General features: G+C 44.2%; 1 protein-coding gene across 2 annotated transcripts in view; it reads left to right on the top strand.

Moving 5' to 3' along the window:
- ZRANB3 (zinc finger RANBP2-type containing 3) overlaps positions 1 to 21,107 on the top strand; it is a 382,760-nt gene that overhangs the window by 163,815 nt on the left and 197,838 nt on the right. For both annotated transcript variants that reach the window (XM_040358099.1, XM_040358098.1), the window contains exons 4-7: positions 11,032 to 11,210; positions 13,053 to 13,284; positions 13,440 to 13,525; positions 18,811 to 18,982. In XM_040358099.1, coding sequence (XP_040214033.1) covers positions 11,032 to 11,210; positions 13,053 to 13,284; positions 13,440 to 13,525; positions 18,811 to 18,982 — 669 coding nt within the window. The remainder of the gene's footprint in view (positions 1 to 11,031; positions 11,211 to 13,052; positions 13,285 to 13,439; positions 13,526 to 18,810; positions 18,983 to 21,107) is intronic.

Raw genomic sequence — 21,107 nt, 5'->3', positions numbered from 1 at the left:
ACCCACTAAATTTATCATAGCGCCCAGTCATTTGGGAGCAGGGCACTGCAGAGGGTTGGGACAAGCCATTTAACTCTGAAAAAGCTCCTTAGGCCTCATGTACACTGCTGCTGGTAAACAGACATTTAAGAGCAGTTTCTCAACTGCTCCTGAACTCTCCTATGTTATCAGTACATGTACACAGGGTCGTTTATAGTAGTTTCTAGGCAGTTGAGTTTAGAAGCTTTTTCTGGAACCCCAAAAAATGCGTCCAGAAGCTGAGCTTAGAGGCATTTCAAGCGCTAAATGCAGCTAACTGGTAAATCGCGTTTAGCATTTCGTTTACAGACGTTTTTCATTTTACCAAAAAAAAAAAAAAAAAAAGATCGCGGCTAAACGGTCGTTTTTAGACTCTGGTTTCTAGCTGTCAAGTTAAATCGGTCAGGAGAGGTTGAACAACGTCCAGTGTACATGAAGCCTTACAATGATCGGCTTTTATTAATTTAGATAAAAAGTTTATCCCAACAGGAAAACCTAAGTTTATATAACTGCTTATAAAGTTTTAGCTGGAGTTCAACTTTAATTTGTCAGTCAAGTCCATTTAATTCTGTACGGGACAATATCATGCAGTTCCTGGGCAAAGATGGCAAATCCCCCCCCATTAACTATGAGGAGTAGGGGGGGAGAAAGCACAGCCTGCACCTCCTCTCTCCTCCTATACTTGCTTCTTACAGCATGGGCTGTTAGAAGTAGTGATGCCGCTGTCACTACTCCTGTCAGCCTTATAGTAGAAGAAACTTGCGGCACCCCCATCACTACAATACACGCTGCGCATAGGGAAGCTGTCCCTTCTGCCCACCCCTTGTCCTGGCCCTGAGTACATCTAATACTACCCTCTCCCCAGTATTTGACAATGTTGCTGTCCAAAGGTGTCTTCATTGCTGCTCCATCGAGAGTAGAAACACACTAAGACAGGGCTCGACAAATCCCAGGCGCCAGGTCGCCATTGCGACTAGAAATTTCACCCTGGCGCCTGGGCTTTGATCAGTGACAGGTGCCTCTGCTACAGGGCAGGTCGCAGGGTCTTGGCCAGGAACGTGATTAGCGGTGGCAGCGGGGATGGAGCAGGAAGAAAGCGGCACAGCAGCGGCTGACAAGATGCGAGGAACGAGTGGCCAGCAGAGTGAAATCCAGCTGGGGATCCTCGGCGGTCTGTCATCCCCACTGCTGCTGTCGCCCTGCCCTAGGGCAGGTCAAGTACATCGGGGATCCGGAGTCGTGGTTTCCCAGCACCAGAGCGCCCTGCTCCTCTGGCTGAGTGAGAAGGGGTGAGCATGGGAGAAGAGGTTCTCAGTGACGTTGCCAGGTAGGGTGCGGGCCGCACCGGGTGACACCCACCAGAGGGGTGACACCTGTAGGCAGCGGCACCGCTCGCTAACACTGCACGCCGCACAATCCTCACCCCTACACAGCGCACAGCGGAGCGAACCGAAGCCACTTCCCTCTGCTCTCTGTTTACGAAGGAGGAGTCCAAGGGACACATTCCGCTTTGCCAATCCTGCGCTGTTCTGAGGTCTGTAAATTTTTTTAGGTAATCCAAATAGACAAGGGGGGTCTTCACTGATGGAGAGGCATGGTCTGCACTGAAGGGGGTCTGCATTGATGGGGGGTCTACATTGATGGGGGGTCTACATTGATGGGGGGGGGGGGTCTGCAATGATGGGGGAGGTTTGCAATGATGGAAGGGGGGTCTACACTGATAGATGGGGGTCTGTACTTAGTGAGAGGATTAATACTGCGGTAGGGGGGTCTGTACTTAGTGAGGGGGTCTATAATGAGAGAGGGGGGTCTGTAGCTAATGGAGGGGGGACTATAGTTGGTGGAGGGGCTTGATACCAACCCTAGTGATGCCACTGGGGCTCATCACTGAGTCATACTGGTGCCTAACTTTTTTAGCTGGCTCCTAGATTCAAAGCAAGTTTGTCAAGCCCTGCACTAAGACAAGGAATGGTTACTGGCAGGACCACCAGGTAAAAAAATAAAAACGCCCTAAAAACGAACAAAAAAGAAGAATGCAGCAAACATATTTTAAGATTGATAAACTGCAGTATAGCAAATTTTTGTTTTTTGGGTTAAAATACACTTTAAGGAGGCCTTTAAGCAGTGCTGGAATGGCAGATGCCAAGGTAAGGAATAAGTTCATGAAAACTCCTTGTGCCCATAGCTCAGCATTTTATTTTGCCTGAACTTTCATTGTGTGTTTTTTTTCCTTCGTAATCATGAGCCTCCAGCCTCTACCAAAAACTGAAATATAACTTTTGGGCAGGCTAACCCTTTAATTGACCCAATGGGGCTGCTAGCCGACTGGTACATGTAGTCCCCGAGCGGCTGGAAGGCCGCTGTAGTATATATCACTTTTTATTTTATTGTATGCCTTCCCTGGAAGTTATCTAATTACTTTATTCACTGAGCCACACCGCATTTTATCGATCGCAGCAGAGAGCGTTGGAGGGGTCTAATCTCTCCTCTCTGTTCCGATTATACACATTGCAGCATTTTACTGTATGAATTATTAATTATTCCATATATTAATAGTTTGTGTAGGAGGAAAAAGTAATGTCAGTATCATTTTCTGTATATTTATTAGTCCTTGTCTTTTTTCTTGTTGTTTTTTTCCCCCCCAGATTCCTCTCAGCTCTGTAGTGTTAAAGAGCCACTATATTTAATTGATAAGTTCCTGCAGAAGTGGAAAGTGTTTTGAAATTTGAGTTATAGTGTTCTTGTTTTTTTATGTCTTTTAATGCTAGTCATTTGTTATGGCTTATTACACCTGCGTAAAAACTGATAAGCAATGATGTGTTATAGCAGAAATTAAAGCTTAACTCTAGGCAGACGTAAGCCACAAATGAATTCACCTCCATAATCATTAATACATCAAATTCAAGCAGGGTAAGTGCTCAAGTTCGACCCGTGTAATATGGACGTTGTTGGCTCTTGTGGTAGATGCGTTTTTAAGCATTTGCTAAGTGAGTTCACATCAGACGGGAATATATTTAAAAGAGAGGTACAGCCAAATATCTTTTTGCTGTACTTCTCCTGTGGATCACAGGAATGCAGTTTGTTCTGCACTCCTGTGACCCATTTTCAGCTGAGAGCGGGCCGAAGTCACAGAGCCGGTCCAGGCTTGGGCAAGATCGTGACCATGAAGCTGGGGATTCCGCACACATGCCTGGACCGGCACCTGGCTCAGCCTCTCAGCGGGCCACTGAGAGTCTGAGCCGGATGCTCTTGCCCCCTCTACAGCCCAGCGTTCCAGTGAGCGAGGAGGGAGCAGAGAAGAGAGCTGCTGACTGACTGTAATCATCTCTCTGCTCACGGAGCCCTGAGAACTGCGTGATCAGACGTTTTTGATCACTTGGTTCTTGGTGTTATTACCAGCGGGGGACAGATACAGCTTCGGACTGATGCTGCATCCAGAATCATTGACTGGCACTGCCACTCTAAGGAAAAGGATTGGGTTCAGTTAGAACAGCAGCTAGCCCCACACCAAACCAAGTTCTATCCTTGGACATTACACTCAAAGAACAATAGGGTAATAGAACACCCCTTAATAGCTAACACACTTATGGTATGGCACAAACTGGTAGGAAAACATGACCTCGCCTCGATACCTGGCCCCCTTACTCCAATTTTCAATAATCCAGACTTCCTTCCAGGCCTCAACAGAAAAGAAACACCTAACCTTCTAGCCACACAATGTTTTAGCGGCCCTACAGTCAAAACATTTGAAACCCTAGTGAAAGAACGGCCTGACCCGCTCCCAGGCTTCTGGTTCTACCTTCAACTAAGAGACTTCCTGGTCAATACCAAATACCACACCTCCTTCCTTCGCCCTCTCACGACTCTTGAAAAAGTCTGCGTTAAAGGATCCCAGGTACCACATACCACCTCCTTAGCTTACTCATGGCTAGTTACACCAGCACCCACTGAAATCAGTAAACATAAACAGAAATGGGAAGACGACCTAGGCATATTGATAGAAGATGCTCACTGGGAAAAGGCATGCATTATGGCACACAAATGCTCTTTAAGCACTAAATACCAAGAGATATCGTACAAGATCCTCACCCAATGGTACATCACCCCCCAGAAAGCTAAAAAGTGGTTCCACACAACCTCTGACACATGCTGGCGTTGCGAAAGAGATGTTGGTACATTCCTGCACATCTGGTGGGAATGCCCACTTATCCTTGATTATTGGAAGGAGGTGAACGAGTGGATTAAACACATTACGGAAACGCCCATAACACTAAACGCTGCAGCATGCCTACTCCACATTAATGATCTCCCGATCAGCAAGTATAAGAAAACCCTCACTAGGCACCTGCTAAATGCCGCAAAAACACTTATACCATTACACTGGAAATCCAAATGTACACCAAAGATCAGGGATTGGCTAGACAGAGTTAAGTACATTTTTAAAATGGAAGAAATATTGGCTATGAAAAAAGAAAACAGTGACAGTTTTAATGCTCTTTGGCAACCATGGCTTGTGTTTACATTATCTAATGAATATCAGATACTATATAATTAGAAATCCTGTCAATATCCTAGTCCTTACCTACGATGTATGATGCATATTACCACTGTATACCCAATCTGTCGTCACTACGTGCTGAGATGAATGAATTTTTTTACCATATATGAACCACCCTCCCTTCCTTTCCCACCATCTCCCTCCTACCCTCATCTCCCAACCTCTCTTCTCCATCTCCTACCCCTCCCTTCCCCCTCTACTCCCTTTTCCATAACTACTAAATTAAGTTTTGCGATTCCAGGTCACGCATTCTTGTATGTAACCCCAACATACGATACTGATTATATTACTCTATGACATTGACACTATCCTGTATTTTCTTGATTGTATAAGATCTTTGAAAACAATGTAAAAGAAATGTCATTTGTATACTATGTTCAATCTTCCAATAAATATCTTGATTGAGAAAAAAAAAATTATTCTGCAACAAAAGACCATGCTTCTCTTTTAAGGGCTTAAAAAGGGAAAAGTCTTGCTTAACCAGATTGCCCATGCAGGGGTTCTTCTCCAGCAAATTTAAATAACAGAAAAATACCTGGCTCTTAAGGCACACTCAGCCTTGGTGGCAGTACCTCCGTGACCACTCCTGGCCTCCAAATAAGGCTCTCCAGCACCCCCCTTCCATGGCAGATTTTTTTTACTCTTCTAGAGACTTACGCCAGTCCCTTGGACCCACTAGCCGCCTCAGTTTTCTTGGCCTCCCAGACCCTCTTGGTCTCCCAGGCCCACGTAGCCGTCCCGACTTTCCCAGTTCTTCGGGCTAGGGATGCAGTCTCTGATGGGAACAACCAGGTCTCCAAACTGGGCAGAAACTGCTCTGTGCTATGCTCAGATCTGACTTTTAATGATCCTTCATACCTATTCCCTCACACAGGCTGCAGGCAACTAGCAAAGCCCAGACACAGGATTGAAGAATTCTTCCTACCTAAGGTGCATTGGAACCTTCAAGCTTCAGGTCATGATCTGGAACTACCAAATCCAGGGAAAAACTAAAGGGGTTGTAAACCCTTCGTGTTTTTTCACCTTGATGCATACAATGCATTAAGGTGAAAAACACCTGGCAATGACTGGTCCCCCAGCACCCCCGTTTTTACTTACCTGAGCCGTGGAATTTCCCACGGTGGAGACACGCTCTTCCTCTGCCCGGGGTTCTCGGCTCTTGAGTGGATAGATTGATAGCAGCGCAGCCATTGGCTCCTGCTGCTGTTAATCAAATCCAATGACGCAGGAACCAGGGGCCCGGGACCGAGTCATACATTCAGCGTCTATGGATGCCCAATGATGGACTCGGGAGCACGCCCGCAAGGTAACCCCCAGAGAGCGCGCTTCTCCTAGGGGGTTATACGATGCAGGGAGGAGCGGCAAGAGCCGCCGAGGGACCCCAGAAGACGGTGTTCGGGGCCACTCTATGCAAAACCAACTGCACAGTGGAGGTAAGTATGACATGTTTGTTTTTTGTTTTGTTTTTTATACTCAAAGCTTTACAATCACCTTAAGGCATGGGTCTTCAAACTACAGCCCTCCAGTTGTTCAGGAACTACAATTCCCATCGTGCCTAGTCATGTCTGTGAATGTCAGTATGTTACAATGCCTCATGGGATGTGTAGTTCTACAACAGCTGGAGAGCCGTAGTTTGAGGATCCCTGCTTTAAGACATGGGTTTTCTCTGCGCACAAACCACCTACTGGAGCTTCTCCAAATGGATTTTTGAGAGTTCGGTGTCCTTTTTTTTATTCCAATTTGCTAAACGCATTCTGTGGCAAGGCCTCACACTGTCACACCTGATATCTTCTTGCAAGTTTCTGAAAAACAGTGTTAAAAGGGGGTGAGAAAAGCAGTGCTAGGAGCAGCTGTACTGCAATGCTTTATATGCTAAAAAAAGTAGAAGAGAGAAGTAGAAAATGCATCAAAAAAGCATGTTGAAGCAGTAGGTGCTTTAATGTGCTATGAAGTCGAAGCAACTGTAAATTAACCCTATAAGAGAGATGAGCTCATCTGTTTGCTGCTTTGACTTTCACTGTCCAGTCACAAACTGGGGGAGGTAAAAGACCAGTAACTGTTATTTGAAGCCGAAAATGTGGGCTCAGCCTCTGCCCTCGCTTTCCACCTGCCCAATTACCCCCTCCATTAGAGGGGCTCCACTGCTCTTTTTTTTCTGGTTACATGATCTATGTAGATCTTCTCCTAGCGGTGGGTGATCCATGCAAAGAGCGATGATGATAAAGTAAAAATGTCAGCACCACTCTTCATTTCTTTCCATTATTTCCTAATGGCACCCCAAACGTGGTGCAATTTTGCTACGATTGTCATACGACAAAATGCATGAAAATCGCATAAAGACACTGCTCTTTTGGAGCGAAGGGAGACCCATTCAAAATAGTGTCGCTCCCACAACGTACGTCAAAAATGCATCATAAAAATGTGACCTGGGAGTGTCGCTAGATGCCATTTATGTGAACTGGCTAAAGCAGGGGTAGGCAACCTCGGCCCTCCAGCTGTGGTGAAACTACAAATCCCATCATGCCTCTGCCTCTAGGAGTCATGCCTGTGATAGTCAGGGTCTTGCAATGTCAAATGGGACTTGTAGTTTCAAAACCGCGGGAGGGCCGAGGTTGCCTACCCCTGGTTTAAAGCATAGCGGCATCATGGATAAAAGCACAGACAATCCCCAACATACTAATTAAAATATTTACACTTTCCACAAATCCTAAACAGTCGTTGGCATTCTCAGTTAGGCTGCATTTACACCTGAACGCGGCGTATTTTACTGCGATTTGCCGCGACAAATTGCGGCGTTTTGTCCCGCGATTTGCCACGACAAAACGCGGTAAAATACGCCGCATTAACATACACAGGAGGGGTGATCAACATTGTCGGCTATGGCCGAACGCCGAAAGCCGCCTGAAAAAAAGGTCTGGGACTTGTTTTGAGCTTCAGGCGTTTTGGTGTTCGGCGTGGAGATGTGAACCATCTCCATAGCCGACAATGTAAAATCACCCCTCCAGCGTATTGCAGGCTGCAATAGCGGCGGGCGTCTGGTGTGAAAACGCCTAGGTGTGAATGCAGCCTTAACTAAGATACACACACACGTTTATGTACATGACCATTTCATTGTATGGCTTCTGGCTGAAAACTGTAATAAATTTTAAGAACATTTAACTACAAAGATTTCTCTTAAACAATAAAAAAAATAAAATAAAAAAATATATATATATATATATATATATATATATATATATATATATATATATATATATATATATAATATTATATTGGAAATTAAAGCTCCCCAGCAGTTTACTGCCCTTGCCCCTACTGCACCTACTTTGAGTCCTTAGTGCGCCTAAACCCCGGACCAGGGACAGGCAACCAACTACGTGACTGAAATTTGCAAGAGAAGGACTTTGGGTGTGTGTTTAGAGTAGGGCTGCAATTAACGATTATTTTCATAATCGATTCGTTGGCCAAATTTATTGTTTCAATTAATTGGATAATAGCCTTTAAAAAAAAAAATTGAATTTTTAATTTTTTTTGGGCCAATTTGTTGTTGGGCAGATTACAAAACACAAATTGCTGCAAAAAAACGCATGATATGCTTTTCTGCAGCTTCTCCATTGAAGTATATTGAACAAAAAAAAAAAAATGTTACTGTTTTGCGTTAAAAATTCCTTGCCCTTTCCAAATACGCAGCAGCTGAAAAAAAATCATGGATATGAACGTGTCCCATAGGAAAACATGTAAATGAACTGTAGTGTGTTTCTTCAAAAAGCACCAAAAAACAAAAAGGTGTGAACCCGGCCTGAGATGTTTAGTAACATAATGGGGGTTAAAAAAACAAAAATAAGTACAAAAAGAGCAAATAATCGCTACTGTAAGGGGTTCGTGTTTACCGTGGGACAGTGAAAGTAATATTTACAGTAGCGATTTGCTTTTTTGTACTATAAAAGGCTAATTTTAGTTTTTTAACCCCATTATGTTACTGGCCGATTTAATCGATTATGAAAATTGTAATTGATTCATTTCATAATCGATTAGTTGTTTCGGCCCTAGATTAGAGTACCGATGATAAATATTAACCTGGGACTGCACTAATGGCAGTTGTTTTTAATCACTTGCCCTAAAAAAGTCATTAAATTACTATAATGACTTCTGAAAATTCTAGTTGCCTGGATACCTTGGACCTCAGTACTTAAAGTGACTGAACCAGAACAAGCATGCAGCTAGTGAAGTCAGAACTTATTGACTTCTGAATTGTTTTGGGTAAGTGACTCAAAGTATAGTGTCAAAGGTTTGTAAAATCTGACTGTAATAGAATGTATAAATAACTGACTCCAGTTTCTTAACCGGTTAAGACCCGAACCATTATGCAGGTTAAAGGGGTTGTAAAGGTAAAAGTTTTTTTACCTTAATGCATCCTATGCAGCTCCGCCCCCCCCCCAGCCCCCATTTTACTTACCTCACCGTTCGAAAGTCCCGGGCGCGTGCTTGTCATCTTGTTCGGTTCCCAGCCTGGCCGTTGATTGGCTAGGCTGGGCGGATTGATAGCAGCGCAGCCATTGGCTGGCGCTGCGGTCAATCACAGCGGATGACGCGGCGCGCCGGGGGCGGGGCCGAGTGATACAGTCGGTGGCTATGGATGCCGCTGTATCACGGGAGTGCGCTCGCAAAAGCTTTCCACCATGCAAGCTTGCATGAACGTGGAAAGCTTTTGCAAGGAGGAGCCGAGACAGCCGCCGAGGGACCCCAGAAGACAGGATTCGGGGACACTCTGTGCAAAACGAGCTGCACAGTGGAGGCAAGTATAACATGTTTGTTATTTAAAAAAAAAATATTTCTGCCTTTAGTGTTCTTTTAAGGACCTGGCCCCTTTGTGCGATTCGGCACTGCGTCGCTTTAACTGACAATTGCGCGGTCGTGCGACGTGCCTCCCAAACAAAATTGGCGTCCTTTTTTTCCCACAAATAGAGCTTTCTTTTGGTGGTATTTGATCACCTCTGGTTTTTATTTTTTGCACTATAAACAAAAATAGAACGACAATTTTTAAAACACATGCAGTATTTTTTACTTTTTGCTATAATAAATATCCCCAAAAAAGATATAAAAAACATTTCATTTTCCTCAGTTTAGGCCGATACGTATTCTTCTACATATTTTTGGTACAAAAATTGCAATAAGCGTTTATCGATTGGTTTGCGCAAAATTTATAGCGTTTACAAAATAGGGGTTAGTTTTATGGCATTTTTATTAATAATTCGTTTTTACTACTAATGGCGGCGATCAGCGTTTTTTATTTTTCCGTGACTGCGACATGGCGGACACTTTTGACACAATTCTGGGACCATTGTCATTTTCACAGTGCAAAGTGCTATAAAAATGCACTGATTACTGTGAAAATTAAAATGGCAGTGAAGGGGTTAACCACTGGGGGCACTGTAGGGGTTAAGTGTGACTTAATGTGTGTTTCTTACTGTAGGGGGGCGGGGCTGGACGTGTGATGTCACTGATCGTCGTTCCCTATATCGGGTAACAGACAATCACTGACACTGCCACAGAGAAGAGTGGGGAAGGTTTGTTTACACTCACCTCTCCCCGTTCTTCAGCTCCTGTGACCCGATCGAGGGACACCGGCGGCGATCGGGTCTGCGGGTCCCGCAGGCACGGTCACAGAGTTCAGGACTAGGCCGCTAATGCGCCGCCGGCGTCGCATGCACGACCCACGACTGGGCTCTTAAAGGCGACGTACCTGTACATGCCATGTGCCCTTCTGCCAACGTATATCGGCGTGAAGTGGTCCTCAAGTGGTTAAGTAGAAATTTACTTTAAAATGTATGTGTTTTGACATAACTGACAGTTTGCATTGTGGTTAAGCTGATTCACGGAGCAGCCTGTTGTATAATCAAAATCATGAGCTAGTTCTTGTTAACCAAAGTTAGCAGTTTAAATCATGATAAGTAAGTACTAAGTTTGTATAACTTTTAGAAACATATGCATTAAAACACAGCCCCTCCCTTCTTTCTTCTGCATATAAGCCACTGTTGTACCAAATAAAGACCAGAGATCTTATGAACACACTCAAATCTATTTCCCCGTGTCTCATTGGTCTCTCACGGATCCGTGGGTCATTGAAGCTCCTCCTGCATTACCTGAAGTATTACCTGTTTTCCTCTTCACTGACCATTACACTTCTATGAGTTTGTTGGACATTTCATTTCAAAGCCATAGATGTTAATGTGGAGTTTCCTCCATTCTCCTTCTGTTGGACCTGCAACAGCGTCCACTTCAATGGGAAGGCTTTCCACGAGATTCTGGATTGTGCCTGTGAGAATTTGTGTTCATTCAGGCAAAAGAACATTTGTGAAGTTACATGAGTTGACCTGGTTCAACTCAAAGCGGTCTAGTAGGGTCATTCTTCATTTAATGTGACCATGCTTTCTTTTTTTTTTTGTTGTTTGCAGATGGGCCTTGGAAAAACCATCCAGGCAATTGCGATATCATATTTCTACAGAAATGAGTGGCCTCTTCTTATTGTTGTCCCGTCTTCGCTGAAATATCCGTGGATTGAGGAACTGGAGAAGTGGATTCCAGAGCTAGGCCCAGAGGACATTACAGTCATTGAGAACAAGACTGATGTTGGGTAAGGGAAAGGGGTCAAGTGTGGATTTGGACTGGTTGAGCACTGCATAGAATAACATTATAAAAACTTACTGCACAGCTATAAACTGGTACAAAAATAGAAATAGGTTGTTAAAGCCGATCTTCAGCTTTAGTAAAAAGAAAAAAACAAAAGTTTTATAAATAGAAAATGTAGTACTTGCCTTGTCTCCAGCACTTCCCCCTGCAGAAACCTATCTTCCCCACCATCTTATCTTCCCCGGTTCTCTGTTGGGTTGAATGATGGGCAGCATCATTCAACCCACTTCCTGTGTGAGCCCAGGCTGTCATGGAATTTCCCACCCGAGCCCAACCCCCCCCCCCCCCCACACACACATCAATCACTACATGAGCCTGGACTCCTGCAAAATCTTCTCTTCCACACCATTTGTTGGTCCTCTCTTGGGTTGAATGACCGCCAGCATCATTCAACTCTTTTTTTTTCTTTTATTTGAGCCCGGGCTGTCATGAAATACCCCCCTTCCCCCCCGACTCCAGACTTCTAGTGCAATGTTGTAAAAAGTGGTGCTGATGTAGCATCATCTTAGTTTGCTCTAGTTGGGGTAAATTTAGTTCTTGGTTTCCCTGTATCATTGCAGCAGTACTCAATTGCTTTTGGCTGTAATGGGTTCTGCTGGGGCAGGTTCAACTACTTCTCCCTGCTTTCAACTAAGTTCTGGAATATAGTGGGTGGGAGAGGCAGCCTGAATATTCATGATCCATGGTTAGTAGTTAGCAGTAGGGGGCTGAGAGGGGTATAAATAATCTAGAGCTTAGCAGTAGGGGGCTGAGAGGGGTATAAATAATCTAGAGCTTAGAACAACAGTCTCTTTCTCCTGAGAAAAGAAGACCCAGCTTAAGGGCTGAAGCCCTCTGTTGTTCTTTCTTCAGGGCAAATATATTTCTTTTTGGGGTCCCAGCTCCAGCTAGAGCTTGGGGACCCTCGTCCAGAGCACCCTGAAGCAGCACAAGAAGTGTTGCAGAGGATCCAGGCCGGAGATATCCAGTACAGAGCCTGGCTGGTACTGCAGGAAGCATTACAGTACTGTAAGTACTATCCTTTAAGGATCCTAGAGACTGTCCTTGCCACCTTTGGGAGAGCTCACTACAGTTTCTTGACCCAGGTCATACCTGTGCCATGGGGGTCCCCTGCATTGTAGTTCTTCTGAATTCAAGACGGTGGTTGCACCCTGAAGAAGCAGAGGCGTTATAAGTATCCTCTGCATTTCTTCTAGTTTTGGAGCATCCCAAGGCTCACCTACATCCCATTCAAATAAACTGCAAAAAGACTTGCACAGCCTTTTTTCTGACTTGAGTGACTGTGAACTACTGTACGCCTGGCTGCCATGTGCCCCACAGGGAATGGAACCTGGGGTATTCCAGCCAGCCCGGTCTGAGTTCTGTGCTACACTGATGTTATGTCAGAAATATTCTCTCAGGTATTGATAATCGCCCACCGCTGCCACATTAAAAGAGGAAGAGAAGCTTGCTAGGCTCCTTGCAAAGCTTGTAATTCGTAGATTGAGCTTGAACTCTTCCATGAGTCTGGACAAACCATAGGAATGAAAGAGCTGACTGAATGAAAGGGCCTGGATGAGGCTGGGATTTGTGCATCAGAGGGTAAGGCCACACAGTGGGGAACTTGGGAAGCCGCGTGATGATTTCCGATAGGGTTTAATCCCATACTACCAGTTTTGTTGGATTTACATATTTTACTTACAGCTTTACCCATGTGCTATGGTAGGGCTTGCCATCCAGCTAAATGCAGCGATTATAACGGTAAAGATAGAACTTGACAAAAACATGTTTTTTATTCTGTCTGAAGGAGAATCGCATCTTGCAAAGTGACAGTTTTGGGGTACGGCTTGCTGACTTCCGACGCCACCACACTGATAAATGCTCTCTACAAACAGCACTTCAGAGTGGTTTTAGTGGACGAGTCTCACTACATGAAGTCTCGTAATGCGTCTCGCAGCAAACTTCTCCAGCCGATTGTTCAGAGAGCGACAAGAGCACTCCTGCTCACTGGGACGCCGGCACTTGGAAGACCCGAAGAGGTAATTGAATTTATAGTTCAGCTTTTTTTTCTCCACTCTTAGATGGCTGCATGGGGCTTTCTTTACCCGAGCATCACAAAGCAACCCAGTTCTCAAAATTTAACGTTAAATTGATTTTTATAACTTTTTTTTTTTTTTTTTATCCTTTCTTCTAGCTTTACATGCAGATCGATGCACTTTTCCCAAAACTATTTGGAACTTGGACAGACTATGCAAAGAAATATTGTAATGCACATGTCAGGTATTTATAGATTTTCTGCTTAGCATAATCTGGCATGTAGATGAGCTGCTAATGTTTAGGTTAAGACCCGAACCAAAATGCAGGTAAAGGACCAGGCCCCTTTTTGCGATTCGGCACTGTGTCGCTTTAACTGACAATTGCGCGGTCGTGCGACGTGGCTCTCAAACAAAATTGGCGTCTTTTTTTCCCCACAAACAGGGCTTTCTTTTGGTGGTATTTGATCACCTCTGCTTTTTTTTTTTGCACTATAAACAAAAATAGAGCGACAATTTAAAAAAAAATATTTATTACTTTTTGCTATAATAAATATCCCCCAAAAATAGATAAAAAAAACTTTTTTTCCCCCTCAGTTTAGGCCGATACGTATTCTTCCACCTATTTTTGGTAAAAAAATCGCAATAAGCATTTATCAATTGATTTGCGCAAAATGTAATGCATTTACAAAATAGGGGATAGTTTTATTGCATTTTTATTTTATTTTTTTACTACTAATGGCGGCGATCAACGATTTTTTTCGTGACTGCGACATTATGACGGACACATCGGACAATTTTGACACATTTTTGGGACCATTGTCATTTTCACAGCAAAAAATGCTATAAAAAGGCATTGTTTACTGTGAAAATGACAGTTGCAGTACGGGAGTTAACCACTAGGGGGCACTGTAGGGGTTAAGTGTGACCTCATGTGTGTTTCTAACTGTAGGTGGGTGGGGCTGGACGTGTGACATCATTGTTCGCCTTTCCCTATATCAGGGAACAGACGATCAATGACAGCGCCACAACGAAGAACAGGGAAGGTGTGTTTACACACACCTCTCCCCGTTCTTCAGCTCTGGGGACCGATCGCGGGACTCTGGCGGCGATCGGGTCCGCGGGTGCCGCGGTCACGGAGCTTCAAACCGACGTTAGGCGGCCCTTAAGTGGTTAAGGGTAATTTTAGGTTTATTCAAAAAAAATTCTATATCCCAGAACTAAGGAAACAAAAACTGCACTACTTACCTTCAATCAGATGTTGACCCCCACAGAACGTCCTCTCATCTGCTAGATGACATTCCTCTTCTGGTTTGCATGACAACCAGTGTTATCCAACCCACTTCCTGTCACCCCGGGCTGTCATGGACAGTTTTCACAAAGGTATGGGGGTTGCAGTACTGAATGGTGCATTCAGGTCAGTATTGCTGTAAGTACCACCTGCCACCCAAGGAGGACTTGTGAAGTCACCTGACAAAGCAAAGGACACCTGAAAAAAAAAAAAGTTCAGGGGGACTTCTGGAGGGGGATATAGGAAATAAGGGCCAGATCAACAGCCAGCCGCCGTAACTTAAATATTCCCATTTAAGTTACACTGCCGGAAAATTTCTACCTAAGTGCCCGATCCACAAAGCACTTACCTAGAAATTTTCGGCTGTGTAACTTAAATCCGGCTCCCGCGCCGGCCGTACTGCGCATGCTCACGACGTCATTTTCCCGACGTGCTTTGCGCGGTTTTACGTTGCGCCGGGTTTTGAGAATCGTGACGGGCGTAAAAAAAAAAAATACGAGTTGCGGCAGGAAAAAAATTAAAAAAAAAAAAAGACGGCGACGTGGGATAGAAGGGTCTACTTTTACAAGGCCTAAACAGTTTAGGCCTTGTAAAAGCAGCCCTAATTTTACGATTGCAAACTAATACTTACGGAGAAAAAACTAAGCTGAAAAGCTTTGTGGATCTCCGTAAGTGCTAATTTGCATACCCGAAGCGCATTTCGACTCGAAATGCCCCCAGCGGCGGATGCGGTACTACATCCTAAGATCCGGCAGTGTAAGTCCCTTACACATGTCGGATCTTCTGCCTATCTATTGGAAACTGATTCTGTGGATCAGTTCCAAAGATAGAAACAGGGATACGATGGCGTATCAGTAGATACGCCGTCGTATCCCTTTTGTGGATCTGGCCCTAAGAGTTGGGTTCTGGAGACTGAGCTTTAAAGTGGTAAGATTGCTTCTGTCAAATTAAACCGAGAGCCATCTGCTGAATGTTAGCTGAAGTGATTAGATGTGATTAGTAGCTCACTTAAAGGGATACTAAAGGTTCAATAACTCCACTGTGCAGTTCGCTTTGCACAGCATGGCCCCGATCCTCCTCTTCTGGGGTCTCGCGGCTCCTCCCTGCATTAGATAACCCCCTCTGGGAAACTCTCTTCAGAGGAGGTTATCTTATCTTATCTATCCGCCCCTCGCGCCCATGTCATTTGATTTGATTGACAGCAGCAGGAGCCAATGGCTGCACTGCTATCAATCTATCCAATGAAGCGCAGAGAAACCGTGGAGAGAGTGACGCGGGATCGCACCAACGGAAATTCGGGGCTCAGGTAAGTAAAACGGGGGGGGGGGGGGGGGGGGGGGGGGGGTCGGACAGTGCAAGGCGGTTTTTCACCTTAATGCATAGGATGCATTAAGGTGAAAAAACGCAAGGGTTTTACAACGCTTTTAAGCCAGCTATAAACTAATCAAATCTTGGCCGTTTCAGCAGGGACTGGCCAAGATTCAATCCATCTATGGGCGGGTTGGTTGTATCCAATCCATCAATCGATTTGGGTGCAACCAGCCTGTTAGATCTTTTACATGCGATTTTACCGCCAGTGGCTATACCCGCTATCAGTAATTGTGTTCTGCCAACAGGGAAGGTTCCCCACCGGCACAACACAAGTGCTGCGGGAGGGATTCCCCATCAACACTTACTGTGTTGATGGGGGAATTGAGAGATTTGTTTTCCTTGTACCCATGGTGCATGGAAAGAAAATCGAATCATCTACGGTTTTCCCTAGCTAATATTGCTTTTTATCTTTAAGCAGTCGTTTTTTTTCCCCAATAATTTATAGTTACTAATTTGTTTATTGTAAAGTTATTTTATAGGTTATTTTCTCATCCCTTCCAACACAGAGTTTTGTTCCCTTCAACTTTATTCTCACTTTTAGCGCTGCTGTAAAACAATTTAGGACAAGAACACCCTGCTGTTTACTTGTTTGGGTTTGATTAGATTAGATTTGTTACTTGGAGTACAAAGAGTTGAAGCATGAAAATAAAAAAGGATGTAACAAAGAATATGCCGCCAAGTACATTTCCATGCAAACAGCTCTAGTTTCCGTGCTGCCTCCTGCAGGAAAATATAATGGAGTCTTGCTTGTATTTCTAAATTAGACCAAAATGGCTTCCGACGAATTGCCTCTAATGATGGTAATCCTATGTCTTGAATGCTGCTGTGTAGTGTAAAAAAAATGATGGCTTCCCTGATGCCGGATATTGGAGTCGGTGCTCTTCTGGTGTTGCTGATGTTCGGTCTCTGGTACCGTGCTAGGATCTTGTCTTTCCCTCTCCCTTCCTCAATTAAAGTGGAACTTTACCCATAATAACTTGATCCAAAACAAAAATGTACGGTATTGTTTCGATTAAACGGATAATAGCCTTAAAAAAATAAAATAAAAAATATAGCATTTTAAAAAAAAATTTGGGACAATTTGTTGTTGGGCAGATTACAAAACACAAATTGCCACAAAAACACATTACATGCTTTCCTGCCGCTTCTCCATTGAAGTATATTGAAACAAGAAATAAATAAAAATAGCACCGTTTTGCGTTAAAAAAGTCCTTGCCCTTTCCAAATATGCAGCAGCCGGAAAAAAAATCCTGGATGTGAACGTGTCCTATAGGAAAACATGTAAATGAACTGTAGTGTGTTTCTGCAAAAAGCACCAAAAAACAGAGGTGTGACCCAGGCCTGAGATGTTTAGTAACATAATGGGGGAAAAAAACAAAAATAAGTACAAAAAGAGCAAATAATCGCTACTGTAAGGGGTTCATTTTTTTACTGTGGGACAGTGAAAGTAATATTTGCAGTAGCGATTTGCTTTTTTGTACTATAAAAGGGCTAATTTTAGTTTTTTTTTAACCCCATAATGTTACTGGCCTATTAATCGATTCTGAAAATTGTAATCGATTAATTTCATAATCGATTAGTTGTCGATTAATCGATTAGTTGTTTCGGCCCTAGATTATATTTATTATCACATAGTTGTTTGGCTCCTTTTTAAACCCTAATGATAACAGGAACCACCTTTAATAGCCCTGATCAAAAGTTTTCATCCCCCTGTAATGTTTGGCCTTGGTACAGTCACAAAAGGTGACACGCAGGTTAAAATTGCCATTAAAGATTCAATTCCCACATCTGTGGCTTTTTAAATTGCAATTCGTGTCTGTATATAAATAGTCAATGAAATTGTTAGCTCCCACATGGATGCACTAAATAGGCTACTGAGCCATGGGGAGCAGAAAAGAACTGTCAAAAGACCTGCGTAACAAGGTAAGGCAACTTTATTTTCAATATCCATGCCAACATTTCATGATTTATGCCAAGGTATGCAAACTTTTGATCACAATTGTATAGCTTTATCAGTTATTTTGCTATATTTAAAGCAAAACTTCAGGCACTGACCCTGGTATCCCAATCCCTTCCTTGAGAGGATGTGTTCAGTCTACTGCAGGCAGGAGAAAGCTCTCATTTATAAATGTTTGCCTGGAGGTTCAGGTACTGTATCATTTTCCTGATGCCAATTCCCCTTTTAAAAGCCTTTCCAGGCATATCGTGACAATAGTTAATAAACTCTGTTTACGAACTCAATTATTTTCATTGCTCTGAGTCAAATCGCTAAATTATTCTGGACCTTGAATAGATAACGGTAAACAAGGAAAAGTGTTCGCTCTGAAATAATTTTTTTATGTTTTTGTGTTTTTCTGCCCCTACTTAAAGGTCTTTTCCTAAATTTATGTAAAGTGGTAAAAACAGCGCCTGAGGACAGGTCTCTGCGGCTCCCCTTAATGCATGTATCTAGGGCTCTGCATAAAACAGGCGTTCATGCCTTGCATGGAGCATTCCAGCTCTTCGCTCTCGATAGACCCTAATTTTGCTAAAAAATGTTCTTTAACTAAATGTAATTGAATTCCATGGGCTGTTGATGACTCCAGTCTGCTCAGAGCTTTTTTTTCAACAAGAGATCAAAGCGTTCTGCGGGGAACTTAATCCTGCGTTCAACAAACACAGATATGTCTGGTGTTTATGCAATGCATTATAACAGGTGCCCGGGCACTCTGAGATCAATTAATGCTTTCGATGTCACCGAGAGCTGCATCAATGGCTCTCTAGTACATTCCAGGGGCCCTAAAGCTGGAGACGAGTGTTTAACGTGCCTTTTCATGGTGGTGCAGGGTTTTAAGTGTTTTTAATTTTTTTTCCCTTCAAATTTCCCCAAGGTACTTCGGCAACAGGACTCAGTGGGATTACAGAGGAGCCTCCAATTTAGAGGACTTACACCAACGATTAAGCGGCATCATGATCAGGCGATTAAAGAGCGAGGTTTTAACCCAGCTTCCACCTAAAATCAGACAGCGCATCCCATTCGACCTGCCGAAAGACGTAGCAAAGGTGGGTTATAAATGAAATGTGTTGAATCTCAGTAGGAGCATAAAAAGTCGCTTCCTGTGTCATTCAGCTGTGTATGCTGAAGTAGGGTTTTGGGCACCAAATAAGAATGATGATAGAAAATTCTCCATATCCTATTTCCTAACATTTAACCTCCACCACAAACTTTACTGTTCCAAACTGTACAACTTAAAGAGGACATTTAGTTTTACAAGGACTTTTTAAAGACACTGATACTTGGCAGTGCCTGGGGACCAGCACTTTCTTCCCACAGCCGGTGGTTCCCTGGGGACCAGCACTTTCTTCCCACAGCCGGTGGTTCCCTGGGTTCCAGCACTGTCTTTCCACAGCCGGTGGTTCCCTGGGTTCCAGCACTGTCTTTCCACAGCCGGTGGTTCCCTGGGTTCCAGCACTGTCTTTCCACAGCCGATGGTTCCCTGGGGTCCAGCGCTTTCTTCCCCCAGCCAGTGGTTCCCTGGGGTCCAGCGCCGTCTTCCCACAGCCAGTGGTTCCCTGGGGTCCAGCGCCGTCTTCCCACAGCCGGTGGTTCCCTGGGGTCCAGCGCCGTCTTCCCACAACCGGTGGTTCCCTGGGGTCCAGCGCCGTCTTCCCAAAGCCGGTGGTTCCCTGGGGTCCAGCGCCGTCTTCCCACAGCCGGTGGTTCCCTGGGGTCCAGCGCCGTCTTCCCACAGCCGGTGGTTCCCTGGGGTCCATCGCCGTCTTCCCACAGCCGGTGGTTCCCTGGGGTCCAGCGCCGTCTTCCCACAGCCGGTGGTTCCCTGGGGTCCAGCGCCGTCTTCCCACAGCCGGTGGTTCCCTGGGGTCCAGCGCCGTCTTCCCACAGCCGGTGGTTCTTACTGCTGTGTGTTGCCAACACCTTGGATGCCAAAGCCAGCTGTGGCTTTCTGAGGAACCACAACTGGCTTCCCACCTGCTGATCGCAGGTGCAATGCTCTGCAGGCTCCTTAGAAAAAAATGAAAATAAATGCACATATTTTTACTATTAAAAAAGTGAATTTATTTATTTCAAAAGGTGAACTTATCCTTTTAACTATCAAGGAAGGGGGTGTTTACAAATAGATGAGGATTGGGATTGTATAATGACAAGTTTCCCAAACCTTAAAATAGATGTGAACCCTTATCTTGTAATAAAATAGAAATGCAAGGCAAAAGGTGTGTGTGTGTGTGTGTGTGTGTGTGTGTACACATTATAAATACCTTTTTTACTTTTTATATAAGTGAGCACATGACCCCTGTTCTCAGCTGCATGAGGAGCTTGGGGAGGTGGGGGTGGAGGCTGCAGGGGGGGATGTGTTGGCAGGAGGCAGAGAGAGAAATACACTGATCTTACTAGTGAAGAGGTGTGTAAGGGGCGAGTAAGCACAAGTCTTGGTTATTGGAGGACAGGCAGGCTGTGCGCCCAGCACAGCCAGAAAATTTACCACACTGGGGAGGATGTGCTTCTATGACTAGCGACACTGGGAAATCAAAAGGGCTGGTAGGATCACACAATCAGATTTCACACAACGGAAATTATGTAAAGAGAACAGGATACATTTTAACACAAGTACATGGTTCAATAGACAAATATCAGGAATATGAAATGTATAACATACACTTGAATGAATTCTTACCAACTCCAAGCTCAGATTTCTTCATGTGCAACCTAACCTCTGCTAGATCAGCTCTGGGATTTTTCCTGCTTTGGCTGTCGTCTATTTTGCCTTGATAAAAAGAAAGGCGGTGAGCTACTTCTTGAACGGCTGTAAAACCCGGTACAAGGGGCCACACTGCATTCAAGGAGATGAATATCTAATTAGTTTGGATTGACAGCACAAACTGCTAGGATACAAGCGCTCTCACAGCAGCGGCATTGAAAGAATGCTGAGCTCTGCCTGTGTACTGCGGGGAACTTGTCTGTATATTCTGTCAGTCACACATGAGAATATCGGCACTCCTTTTCACACCAGCAACTCATAAAGGATACTGTTCCAAACTCTCCGATTCTCTCTGAATGTACTTCTTTTAAATGTAAGAACTCGTACATCTAAACCCACATCTGCAGGTATCAAACACCAGTCTCATATGAGCATGCTCTTATTGCCTGCATTTTCTTTCCGGGAATTGT

Source organism: Rana temporaria, chromosome 6 (assembly GCF_905171775.1).
Source record: "Rana temporaria chromosome 6, aRanTem1.1, whole genome shotgun sequence".
Taxonomy (NCBI): domain Eukaryota; kingdom Metazoa; phylum Chordata; class Amphibia; order Anura; family Ranidae; genus Rana; species Rana temporaria.
Note: the sequence above shows the minus strand (reverse complement) of the source record. Positions and strands in the feature narration are given on the sequence as shown.